This window comes from Stylophora pistillata, chromosome 13, assembly GCF_964205215.1.
Source record: "Stylophora pistillata chromosome 13, jaStyPist1.2, whole genome shotgun sequence".
Taxonomy (NCBI): domain Eukaryota; kingdom Metazoa; phylum Cnidaria; class Anthozoa; order Scleractinia; family Pocilloporidae; genus Stylophora; species Stylophora pistillata.
Genome location: NC_142531.1, coordinates 21,202,270 through 21,215,328, shown reverse-complemented (window position 1 = coordinate 21,215,328; position 13,059 = coordinate 21,202,270). Strand labels below are relative to the sequence as shown.

The following is a 13,059-nucleotide window of genomic DNA, read 5'->3' as shown; positions in this document are numbered from 1 at the left end:
CCCGGGTTTTCATGTCCAAGCGAATCCAATATGGCGGCTTCATCTGATAAATCCCGCGATGAGAAAAAGATTGAAAGCATCTTGTCCCAGCTTGCAGTGCGCTACAATTATTGTGTCATGGAACATCCGATATTGACGAAGAGCGTTACAAGGTGAGAAAATATTGGTTACTTTTTTAATTCGCCTATTAGGTCGCTAAATGACTCCAAATTCCCAATCATCCTGTACCCATCGACCTCAACAGTTTTCAGGTAGTACTCATCAACATCAATCGCTAGCCTACTGAACCAGCTTTAGCTGCTTGCAATGCAAGAAATTGAATGGGATGTATGTAAGTTATTCATGCCGGGTGGCAGTCCTGGCTCTCGCTTTTACAGCTGCTGCGTGCAATCGCGCAATGCAGTGACAAATTGAGCATCCTATGTGCATGCGCAGTTAACGTTATCCCGCGAGCAGGAAGAGATTGAGTCGCTGCGTGTGCATGTGGATTACGGTCACTGAGGTGGGCGCTTGAAAAAAATAATATTGCTAATAAAAAATAAATAGATAAATAAAGGGACAAGCCTAGATTGAGGGGGGGGGGGGGACTTTCTCATTATAGGCTTATGGGGGTGTGCCGCTGGAAAGGGTCGCATTTTCATGGCTGGATTAACCTGTAAGGGTTTGCATTTTCAACAATTAATAGAATGGGGTGGCATACTTTCAAGATGTTTAGGATATGAAAATTCTGGTTGGCGAGATTTAAAAATGAGATAGTTTGTGGTTAAAAAGTTGTTAGGGTATCACCAAAAGTAACTAAAAATAAGATGGTCTGTAATTGGCCACAAAATAGATGTTAATGGGGTAGGGATTCTGAGAAGTCAGTGGTATATTCTCAGCAAGAATTGACCCAAAAATCTCCCTCCCCCTCCCCCTTGTTCTGGTTACTTGTCATTCTTTGATGACCAGCTTGTATCCAGGCTAATTTTAAGTCAAATCAAAGCACAATTCAGCCCAAAATTGTACCTGTAGTGAATTTCTGTCTGCAGATTATGGAAGATGCAGGTACAAGTTTTTCTCTTTCTTACCGGCCATAGAATTCACATGCAAGAATTGCCTTTGCAAACACAAGATCAGGAGAAGTGCAGATTAATTTTGCCTAGGTTCTCATTTATTCCAAGTCTGTGAATATGAAAATTGATAGATGTGCAACTGGCTCTCACATGCACATTACAATCACTCTGGTATGATAAATCTTGCTTGAGAACAAATCACTTTAAATACACGTTTTAAATATTTTTTAGAATATGATAAATCTAATCATTTATGTAGTTTAACCCATTAATAGCTGCAGCTTTTGTGAAAAACTGTGTTTTTGAAGCTAGTCGAGCAGATTTCGGGTCACTGTTAGGGTTTAAAAAGCTCAAACTTACCACAAACTCATTCACAGCTTGTACGCTCGATGCCCTTTCGATCCAAATGCAAAATGGCGGCCTGAAATTCTCGGGCAGGCACACTAAAGCAAAATTTCGAGTTTTGGGTTGAAAAGTAATGCCCCACTTACGACTTTTACTTTTCTCTCTTTCTCCTGCTCTTTTTTTCCCCTTCCTTGCCTGAATTTTCTCCTCACTTGCTGGAAATTTAGTAGGCTTCATTTTGGTGTAGAGAGTTTTTAGGAAACTACTCATTATTTTCAAACCACATGCTCAGAAGGTAGGTGGGTAATGGAACAAGATTTTCGTGCAGATTTTCAGGTTAAAGTTACATGGTTTTTTGGCTATTTCTCCAGTCTCCTTTACTCAATTGCGCTCATTCTGGTATCGTTTGTAAGATGTTTTCAACCTGTTTAAGTACGTGCTCAAAGTCATGCTCCAGGGTTAAAAGTGATGATGTCACAAGGTGTAGAAAGGGTGTGGTTCCACATGGGCGCTTACGGGTGCACTGGACATCAATAGGTTAAAATAAGTATTAGCTTTTCTATATATTTTTTGTTATTTTAATTCAGACTTTAGTTCTTTATAGGGTTTCTCCTTTGATTTTGATTGATACTATTTATCATGCTGATCACTAGTTTATACCAGCCAATCTATTAGATTGCTGATTGGTTTTATCAGTTGAAATAAAGCTTATTATTATTATTATTATTATTATTATTATTATTATTATTATTATTATTATTTTAATCTCATAGTGATCACCAACATGTTCCATCCTCATGGCAAATCAGTATTCCAGCCTTTTTTGCAAAATTGTAGGCCATTGAACCTCTCATTTGTTTTAATTCTTTTTTTTTTTTTTACTTCAACAGTGCCCTTTCAGCAGGGCTTGGCAATCTTGTCTCTCAAAAAATTGTCAAACGTGGGACTGGTGCACTTGTTGAATACCGACCAGTGATAGCTTTTGCGGCATTTGGGTGAGTACCATAAGATTGTTAGCAATCAACAAACATATGAAATACATATATATGAACTGCGGTTATGAAACGTATATGTGCACGATCCTTCGCAGTAAAGCACTATTTAAGCAATAGTGAAAATCAGACCTGAAAAAAATTCAGGCCTGTACGGGATTCGAACCACTGACCTCTAGTGCAGCTTGGCTTGTTAGCTCAATTGGTAGAGCGCTGCACTAGTATCGCAGAGGTCAGTGGTTCGAATCCCGTACAGGCCTGAATTTTTTTCAGGTCTGATTTTCACTATTGCTTAAATAGTGCTTTACTGCGAAGGATCGTGCACATATACATTGTTAGCAATGTTCAATTTTGCACACCACTGGGAACAGAGAAGGTGAAGTTGACTTTATCTCCAGTTTAAACCTTTTTTCACTGATTTCTTCCCACAATATCACCCCTGAATCAAACACTATGGTCTCAAGAATGATCACCAACTGGAGAAGTTCCTGATTGTTAAACAAATTCTCCCTCTCTGCATCTTAGGAAATGTAAAAAGAACAGTATAGAGAACATGGATACTGAGGTTGGGGTGTAAAGGGTGAGATAAACCATAAAATTCCAGCTAATGTCATGACTTTATCCTGTTGATTGACAGTGACTGTGGATACATGTAATTGTTTTATGCACCAGTGACCTTGTGAAGTTTCACTGTCAAGGAGAATTTTTTTGACAATCAGGAGCTTCTTGAATTGTTGATTATTTTCCTTATTCTCGTTACCTTTATATTTGATTCAAGGGTGATACTGTTTAGAGAAATTAAAAGCCAGTCACTCTTGAGACACAAAGTTTTAAGAAAGAGAATTGTCTCTTTTTTCATCCTTTCCTCCACAATGTATCTCATGGAAAGCTTGGCTTTCTGATCATGCTTTGTTTGGAAAGGTTTGTTTGTTGACCACTCTTGAGGCACAATGGTTTATGAAAGACAATCTCATGGAAAGCTTGGCTTTCTGATCATGCTTTGTTTGGAAAGGTTTGTTTTTTGACCACTCTTGAGGCACAATGGTTTATGAAAGACAATCTAATGGAAAGCTTGGCTCACGGAAAGGTTTGTTTTTTGACCTATGTCGCTGAAATGATTTCAAGAGAAGTGTTAATTATGCCAAGGAGAATTTGTTTAACAATCAAGAGCTTCTTCAGTTGGTGATCATTTCCTTTATTCTTGTGGCCTTAATGTGTGATTCAGAGCTGATATTGTAAGGAGAAATTAGATGCTGGTCACTCTTAGAGGTTAAAAGGGTCAACTTCCTTTTCCTAAAGAACTGAAGTTCCTTTTTTTCTTGTTTCTCTCCTTTCTTAACAGGTTTTGTGCAACTGGTCCTCTTATACACTATTTCTATGAGGCCTTGGACAAACTAGTCCCCAGGAAGGTTCCCTATGCAAAAGCCAAAAGACTGTTTGTTGACAGAGGCATATTTAGCCCTTTGTTTTTACTGGTGTTTTATTACGTTGTTGCAATACTAGAGGTAGGTTTACTCTGCAGTTATGTTGTAAAGGGTTAGTTAATTAAATTGTCAAGCCAGACCCTTAGTTAAATTCAGCCACCAGTTAAATGAATACCTCTTAATTAACTGAGTTCAAGGTCCGTACTATAAGTTAAAGACCCAGTTTTTTCAGCTCAGATTTGTAGTCCAAGTGCAAAGCACACAAGCCAGGCCATAACTTACTGTATAGACAGGGCTGAACACTAACTTTTCAGCTTACTAGCCAAGTGGCTAGTGAGAACTTAGATGTTACAACAATTTCAGTTTGTTTACTAGCCAGACTGGCTAGTGGGATTCAAAAGCCACCAGCCAAAAGTGAATTTCTATTAGTCTGTGGCTAGTTGGCTACCCTTAGTGTTGAGCCCTGATAGACCCAGAAAAGTAGGTTAGTGTGATATATATTTTATCTGTGGGTTCAAAGAGGGGGTTGATTTCAATTCAAACAAACTTTGGAATCAAGCAGGCATTACAGTGAAATATGGCGGGGCCGGCACTAAATTGACCAATTATAGCCCTGTAAAAGATTCAATTATATTTTCCAACTGAAATGAAGAACTAAAACAGCTTCAAATGACAAGCAGGTGGTAGAGAACAATGCAGCATACTACATTGACTTATCACAGAGTGTGTCGTAAATGAAAGATATGAAAAACCCAAATTACATTATAATTACTACTAGATAAATTGTGATGTAAAAATCAAATGCCCGTGAAAAAGTATTAGGCCTTGAGGGAGTCAGCAATAGATTTTCCAGGAGTGTCACTGATTATTAGTGCTAGACCCCTGGAAAACCTCTTTCCAACTTGTCTCAAATCTTCCCGCAGGCAGGTAAAAGTGTGTCTTGCAGCCAAATATCGAGGACCTGCCTTTAGGCTAGGATCCATTAGTCAAGAGTTCTTTTTCCTTGCTTCACACCTGATCAAAGAGTAGTAGTAAGTGCTTTGACTGTCAATAAAGGGCTTTTTATTTACTTTGTGCACAGGGGAAGTCTCATAGAGAAGCAATAATGAAAATACGGGAGACTTACTGGACAGCACTGAAAATGAGTTGGAGAGTGTGGATAGTGTTTCAGTATGTCAATCTCAACTATGTACCCAGACAGGTAATAAAAATGTCTTACTGGTGATATAACGAATCAATGAAATCATTGTTCAATCTATGAGTGGAAACCACACACCAGTAATCAGAATTTAGTTAACATTTACTCAGAGCAAGTTGCATATACAGCTGAGCTTTAATTCTGGTTTGCATAGCATGAAATGTTTAAGAGTATTACTCCCCCCTCTCCCTTCCCCTCCCCTCACCCTTCCCCTCCCCTCACCCTTCCCCTCCCCCTGATGGGATGCCAGTCTCTTACAAGGTTACCTGCCAACATTTCATCGTGCTTTGCTGATAATTTGCCGTACTCATTTTTCATTCTGCACCCCTTGACATGGGGTCCAGTGCTTTAACCATTATGCAACTGTCTCAGCCTCTCCAGTGGAAACTAAAGTCAAAGCATTAAGAATGAAAATAAAAGGGAAAGTACAAGAAACTCAAGTAGAATAGGGAATGAAAGAAAAAGACACTCTCTTTTTATCAATTTCTTGACCATTTATCATGATCAAAGTAACAGCTCATTTTTTAATGGTTATCATGCAATTTGTCTCTTTTGCCTGCTTGAAAATGGCAAGTTTATTCCTTTCAGTCCCAAGATTTCATTATAAATTCTCTTTACTGTCTGTGACATGATTCTTATGATGTTACTTTGGAGAATTTGGTATTGCATCAAGTTATAATTCCAAACTGATATTTTTCATTATTCTCATCACTTGTCAGCTTGATTTTGTGATGATGCTGTGGGGAGAAATTCTGTCTTGGTCACTCATTAGGAGTTGAGTGTTAAATGCAGTAAAGATTCCTATGAAGAGGAATTATTAAATTATAATCAAATTGTTTGAAATTTTTGTTTTCAGTATAGAGTACTCTGTGGAAACCTGATGGCATTTGTTTGGAACATCTATCTGGCAAGCAAGCGTGCACAGAAGTCATAATTCATTAATTTAATAATATATAATTTAATAGAGTTATATTTTATGTTTTCATCATATCCTTTGTAGATGCCTTTAGCATTTGTTTTTGAGGAGTGAACCGAATGAGACAGTATGAATTTGAAATCAAATTCAGTGACATTAGTACATATATTGATGATTTAAAATAGATTTTAAATTTAAATTTGTACTATGATGCCATACCTTTGATGTGTTTTTGGTGTACATTAATTAATCCCAAATGGTAATTGTGACCTTTACCTTATGTATGTAAGTGGCAGATAGGGGTATTGTTCAGGTAACCTGTTTATTTTTATACCTAACTTAAAATGCTTTGTGAGATAACACTCATTAGCCGAAAAAAAAAAAAAAAAAAGTGATGTTGTGGGGAGGAGTTCTGAATTTGTTTTATTGATCAAACAAACACGGCTGCATGACAGAAACCAGCCTTATACATACTTGTCTACCAGTAAGAAAAACTGCAAACTACACTTGAGAAGCCAAGTTCATGCCTCTATTGACACCTAGAAAAGTTTGTGGTCTTATAATTGTGTATATGTTCCTTGAACAGAGGGATATTGAACTTTTAGTAGTAACTTCCTACTAACCAGGCATAAGGTCTGTATTTGGGAGTATTGGTGCAAGGTTGTGGAAATACAGACCTTGCTGTGCTCGGTCTGTACTTAAAAAACCAAAGGCCCTATTTTCCCCAGTACAGCCTTAAGCATGAAAAGTCACCAAGTAAGTGGTTTGTTATAATATAGCACTTAAACCAAACTTGTTTATTTTGAATTTTCTGGCTCCAGCACTTCTAGCCAACAATTAGGAACAACTGGGTATTGGTAGAAAATAATTTTCAGAAATCACAGTGATTATGAGTATTATAATATTATAATTATAATCATGTTTACTGAGTATTGTTCGTAATATGTGGCAAACATGTATGGAATAACTGAAACTTAAAACACAATTAAATAAAGCACGTTTATAATTCAAGTGTGTGCTTTCAATCTCTCAAATAAAACAAAAACACAGCTACTGTATACTTGATTTTATTGCACAAGTGGTACATATGTTCTTAGCTTTTTCCAAGAAGTCCATGCATAATTGATAAAGATGATGATTTGTAACTTGTCCCAAAGTGATTCCTGTAAATTAAATTGAAAATGATTAACTCTTACTTATAATTTAGTTAGGCAGGTGACATTAAAGAACCCACTCACGAGATTACTGTGATGTGGTCTGGCCTGTTTACTGGGATGGGGGGGGGGGGGGCATCTTCTAATAAGTTTCCTTTGATTGTTTGTAAACTGCTGATGCAGTCCAGCCAAAGACCCCTGAAAAGTGTTGTGATGCACATTTAGAAGGCAGCATGGTCGAGTGGTCAGTGTTTCGGACTTTCAATCCGTTGCTCCCAGGTTCATGTCCCGCCCTGGCCACTACTTGGATTTGTTTCACGGTAGCCCCGAATTTCAGATCCTTGGCCATGCTTGGAATATAGCCAACTGGTTTGCCTTATTCGGCCAGTTGGGGTTCTTAACAATGGTATTCTCAATTTGAATTATTTGTTTAAGTTGTTTCGTGGAAAACCTGTAAACTAGCTTCTAGCTAAGTGTTTCTCCACGTTAAACTGTTTATTGTTATTATTATTATTATTACTATTATTTGATCATATCCACATGCTGATTTGCACAATATAAACATTAAATTATTATTATTATTATTATTATAAGTTATTGAAGAGAATACTATCTGACAGGGTGGGTTAAACTAGCAACTACTCTCGTGAGGTAGAGAGGTTGAGATGATCACATTGCATCTCCCCCCCCCCCCCCAAATGCAGCCAGGCAAAGTTAGGTCCACTGAAATCCAAAGGCTTTCAGAAGGAAACTACATACCAGTGGTTTAAATGATGAAACAATACATAAAGTTGGTGCCTTTGCTCAAATCCTTTTTCTTTTGGTATCAATTTGTGATATGCATCATAGAAGGCCTTAGTAAAACCACCAAACATTCCTGCTATTGCTAAATCAAATTCATGATGCCCATAGAAAGATACTGGATCAAATGCAACTGCAAAATAAGAGAATAATCATGTATCCTGAACTAAATCTCTGTTTCACCCTCAATACCCCTACATCAGCATGCATATTCTCCATATACTGTTCTCTGTATACTTCCTGAGGAGCAGTCAGGGAGAATTTGTTAACGATCAAGAGCTTCTTTGGTTGGTGATCATTTCTTTTATTATTGTGTATGAGCTTTATGTGTGATTCAGGGTCACCTTGATAGAATCTATTGAGAGATAGGATACTAAGTTGCTACCTTTCTATGATCAAGAAATTGATAGATATTCTAACCCTTATAGTCTTCTCGGATAAGGACGAATAAAACATAGGCCTCGTCTACTGTAGGGTTAGGGGTAGGAGACGTTAATTTCCCGCGTACGAGATTACTGTGTCGTGGATGTCCTCCACTGAGGTGGGATGGGTGGGAATTGGCCCTGAAAAGCCCCCATGGGGAGTGGTCAACTAACCTATGGTATGTATGTATGTAAGTCACTCTTACGGGTTACACTTTACAAACTAAGGCAAAAATAAATAATGTTATTGTCAGCAATAATATTTCATCATTCTTGCTAAAAATAAATTAATATTTAATAAATATCAAAATGAATATTAAATATGCAATTAAATAAATAAAATAATATTTAATTTGTGGAAGTTTTAGAACAAAATTGGATGGAGCAACCTAATAGACAAGAAGAAAAATTGACGAGCGGAAAGTGTGTGTGTGTGTGTGTGTGTGTGTGTGTATTAGGTAACCATGGTAACTGTGAGTTCCACAGGCAGGCACAGGCACACTGAAGATCTCAGAGGAAAAATCTATAAGTTCTCACCAGAACCTACCAACAAGAAAGGGGAGAGTTGTGATGACAGAGGCTGTCAACCACTGAAGCATTTAATAGAAACAAGAGCAAATCAAAATAAATTGACACAAAACAGAGCAGTGTAAAAAATAGTTGGGCCCTGTAAAGCCTTAAGACTACCTCACATAAGTAGGGCCTAAGACTGTTAGCCAGCATTTTCTAGAGTTACATCTTACCTATAGTAAGTAAATATGTAAACTACATTAAGCAATGTTAAATAACAATCACAGATTATAACACGACTCGGGCAGTCAGAGGGCCAATAACTAAAATCAATCAATCAAAATGCTCTATTGCCGGTCCAATATTCTCTAAGTATTGGACCGTGCACTGTCCCGAATGGTCCCAAATGATACCGCACTTGTGTCCCTTTGAACTTCAGTCGTATAATAAATCTCTTATTAACCAAGCTTGCTCGGGACCGTACTGGAAGAATATCAGCCCTTGGTCTTTTTTGTACGGACCTCGCTGTGCTCGGTCCGTACTGTCAAGACCTCGGGCCAATGTTCTCCCAGTACGGCCCTCGTGCTTGGTTAATAAGATATATTTATACAAGGGCTGCTTGCAGCCTGTAATATAATGTGCATTATACGAAGATAAAGGAGACGACATATAACAGTGTTACCAACTTTTATTCGCACTGTTATGGAGGCGACTGTTCTGAAGTATAATTTAACAATTAAAATTCAAAATATCCCTAAACATTAGCTGGAAACAAAAGTCAACCTGGACCATCCTCTGTTTCTGCTACATTCCCACTCCAGAGGTCTCCATGGAGAAGAGATGGTTTAATGTCCATGCCATTGAAATACTCGGGTATTTTAAGCTTAAGTCTTGACCAAAGGGATCTTGTTTCTGTGTCACCATACTACATGCATCATGATAACATGATAATAAAAAAGAAATAAAAAACAAAGTCAATTACTTAATCAGTGTATGGCAACTGTTAGAGTGTAATGTATCAGGAGAACTGATGGGACACAGAGTTCTCCACAAGGTATTATTGAGCCCCAAGCCTCCTGATTTCACACATCCTAATGCTCGGCCACTGAGCTACAAGGAACTTCTGAGACAAGAAAAACTGATCCTGCTTCATATCTATTCTCAGCAATGTTGAAGATGTTGTGTCTGTATATTATTTGGGTAAAAAAATGTCCATCCAGTAATTGTAACTTTTCATGAGCATAGTTATAATTGTAATGCATAACTCACCATTGAGTTCTCTATGGGGGAGTGAAAATTTCACACCATGGGACCAAAACATATTCTTTGTACAGATCATACTTGTGACAGAAAGCACATATTAATCATCTCTCCAATTGTAAACAGTTGTAGTTGATGGATAGAGCGCTGGACTGTTGTGCGGGAGGTCGAGGGTTCGAGCCCCGGCCGGACCAACACTCAGGGTCTTAAAATAATTGAGAAGAATTTGCTACCTTTCTATAACATCAAGAAATGGTTAGATATTCTAGTCTTCTCGGATAGGGACGAATAAATGGAGGTCCCGTCTCCTGCAGGGTTGGGGTAGGAGACGTTAATTTCCCACACACGAGATTACTGTGTGATGGATGTCCTCCCCTGGGGTGGGATGGGTGGGATATAGGGCGCACTTAATTTGGAGCCTCGCTCTGTTGTGCGACCCTCACCACACTCTGGTGAAAGTGATTAAATAAGAAAGATATGCTGGCTGATACCATGCCTTCACTTACCTGTTTATCTATTAGGTCCATCTGACATTGTAATCGACTTCGAGTATAAAAACTCTATGGGAAAAAGCATTTAGCTCATCTCAAAGTATTATCAGTGCTATGGTCGTCTCCTTCACAGTTGGTGCTTGGGCTCCTCTCGCAAGATACTTAATCCTTCCACTTGTCAGTTGAGGAGCCCAAATGACCCCTGCAAAGGAGACTTTTAAGAAAATAGACAAAGCAAAATTGTCAGTAAAATAGATATGGAGATTTTTGTAAAATCAAAGCATTTATGGCTGCATGACTGAGAATGACTTTCATTCAGAGCTGATAATAAATAAAAAACTGGGTTTCTGTGAAGGAAGCAGTTGGGAGTGTAATTGCTTCTTGTCCTAGGTAAGAAGCTTCCCCTTTCACCTTGCCAATTTTTTTCCTCTGTTGACCAAATTTTTTTCACTGGCAAACACTAAAAATGCAAAATGGCAACTTTGAAATATGTTGAGCTTGAATCACCAATTTACAACAATTCAATTAGTGATTAAATTTCACCTATTTAAGTGACACAGAAGAGTTACTTAACATAATACATTATTGGTGACACTTACCATCCAATCATCATGCCATTCATTATTTTGCCCAATGTAACCACAGGAAGTTGTGCATGGGAAGCCAAATTTTTTAACTGTAGTTGGATTATGACTCTCTCCAATCTTACTCTCCCCTGATGTTTCTTTTTCTAATTTGTTTATATTGTCCAGGTGAAGCCTTTAGAAATGGTGTGTCAAAGATTATTGCCATGTATCAAAATATTTGTAATGTCTTTGAGTAATAATAAAGGAAAACATGATACAGCATTCTTACAACAGGGAAAACATTCCTACTATGAAATTTTCAACCAACGAAAAAACTCAGTAACATTAACCTTGCAAGGTCTGTCCCTAGCTGTGACTGGTATTTTCTCAAGCTTTTCATTTCAAGATATTCTGCGACAAAAACTGCCCCACTTCCAGCTGGATGAGGTAACACCTAAAATGCAGAAAAAACACATCATATTGTTGTGTCCTAACCTAGCTAGCACCTGGTATATATTAATATGCATAAAATTGATATGGGAGTAAAATCGTTGTACTGCATAGAATCAGTTAATCAATAATAAAAGCACATGAAGCACCACGAAGTGCGACTTTTAATTTGAAATCACAAGCACGACTGAATGATCAACACAAAGTTCAATTATTTTCCACTTCAGCTAATTTTGTTTGTTGCATCAATTTTGAACCTGCTCACTTTTTTTAAAATCACCAAAAATATTTACAAAAGTTTGATAAAAACCCTAAAAATCGAAAAAACACATTAAAATGTCCATCAGAAGCTAAGAAAAACACACCTTGTCTACGTTTACTTCTCGAGCTTTTCAATAATAATAGATGATAATAATAATAATAATGATAATAAAAACGATTATAGTGATAACAATCATAACAGTAATGCTCACTTTGAATGCCTGATGCTGGTTTTGGTCAATTTCCTTATTTCACTGATCAAGTGGCAAAATGAATAAAGTAATAAGTATAGGTAATCACATGATTTTGAGTGCTGAATTTGAAATAATAAGCACGAGTAAATTTTTCAAAGACTAACAAAATTGCATGAGCCCCCAGGATGAGTGCAATTTGTGGTCTTTGAAAAATTTACGTGCTTATTTATTCCAAATTGCATGAGAAAATTATGTGATCATGTATTAATTATAATAATTATACATGAAAAAATATGAGGTAGCTTCTCATAACTATGCAGAAGAAAAGCACGTGCATCATGTGCAAAAGTAATTTATTCAAACCCTGCAAGTGACATTGACCTTGACATTGACCAATCATTCTGACCAATCAGAATGTCTGATTTGTTTCTTTCTTTGCACTGAATTAACCCTCTTCTGCACTGCATTAACTCTCTTCTGCACTGAATTAACTGAAAACTGCATTCACCTTAATCAATCGGAACTGAGAAATTTTTTCATGTATATTATTAATACTTAAATAAAATTGATGAAAACAAAATGCATGTTACGATTTGTGAAATATAAACCATAAAAAATTAAATTAGTTTAAAATAAAAGGAAACCTTTATTGGCTTGGGTACGCGCAAAGTATCCGTCCTATAAATTTCTTCAAGGCTCTGGAATTCACCCTCGAACATTTCTCTCGCCTGAAAGAAAGCATAAATAACTATCGATCTGTTTCGACTCGCAAGTTTCAGGAAAGGTGATTCCCCGGATCATTGTTTACGAACAGCAATACCTCCGACTTGGTATTCAATTTGACAAAAATCTTCCCATTGTCAATGTCAAAACTTTGTCCCTCACTTATACAGCCACCACTAGCGAAGCCTAAAGATTCACATTTTTCGCATTTAAGCTCCTTCTTCAAAAAATCTCCGAGTTCCTTCGAAGTTACTTTCGCCATGTCTGGAACCACAATTACGGTAGTCAGCGGATTTATTC

The 13,059-nt window shown here is 37.3% G+C and overlaps 2 protein-coding genes across 2 annotated transcripts; one reads left to right on the top strand and one right to left on the bottom strand.

Moving 5' to 3' along the window:
- Positions 1–7: 7 nt before the first annotated feature.
- On the top strand, positions 8–6,938 carry LOC111329316 (peroxisomal membrane protein 2). The gene is made up of 5 exons (XM_022933978.2): positions 8–152; positions 2,288–2,392; positions 3,732–3,894; positions 4,895–5,014; positions 5,868–6,938. Exons 1-5 carry the CDS (start codon positions 31–33, stop codon positions 5,943–5,945), a joined length of 588 nt encoding a protein of 195 aa, XP_022789713.1. The 5' UTR covers positions 8–30; the 3' UTR covers positions 5,946–6,938.
- On the bottom strand, positions 6,036–13,055 carry LOC111329315 (ketosamine-3-kinase). The gene is made up of 8 exons (XM_022933977.2): positions 12,857–13,055; positions 12,681–12,764; positions 11,482–11,585; positions 11,165–11,324; positions 10,581–10,634; positions 9,598–9,739; positions 7,841–8,015; positions 6,036–7,090 (listed from the first exon to the last, which is right to left on the bottom strand). Exons 1-8 carry the CDS (start codon positions 13,019–13,021, stop codon positions 7,021–7,023), a joined length of 954 nt encoding a protein of 317 aa, XP_022789712.2. The 5' UTR covers positions 13,022–13,055; the 3' UTR covers positions 6,036–7,020.
- Between the last annotated feature and the right edge of the window lie 4 nt (positions 13,056–13,059).

Coding starts and splice junctions, on each gene's coding strand:
- LOC111329315 (XM_022933977.2), bottom strand. CDS start 13,021: ATGGCGAAAGTAACTTCGAAGGAACTCGGAGATTTTTTGAAGAAGGAG. Junction 11,325..11,481: donor CTAGGGACAGACCTTGCAAG/GTTAATGTTACT, acceptor CCATTTCTAAAG/GCTTCACCTGGACAATATAA. Junction 9,740..10,580: donor TGGACCTAATAGATAAACAG/GTAAGTGAAGGC, acceptor TGATGCATGTAG/TATGGTGACACAGAAACAAG.
- LOC111329316 (XM_022933978.2), top strand. CDS start 31: ATGGCGGCTTCATCTGATAAATCCCGCGATGAGAAAAAGATTGAAAGC. Junction 153..2,287: donor TTGACGAAGAGCGTTACAAG/GTGAGAAAATAT, acceptor TTACTTCAACAG/TGCCCTTTCAGCAGGGCTTG. Junction 2,393..3,731: donor ATAGCTTTTGCGGCATTTGG/GTGAGTACCATA, acceptor CTTTCTTAACAG/GTTTTGTGCAACTGGTCCTC.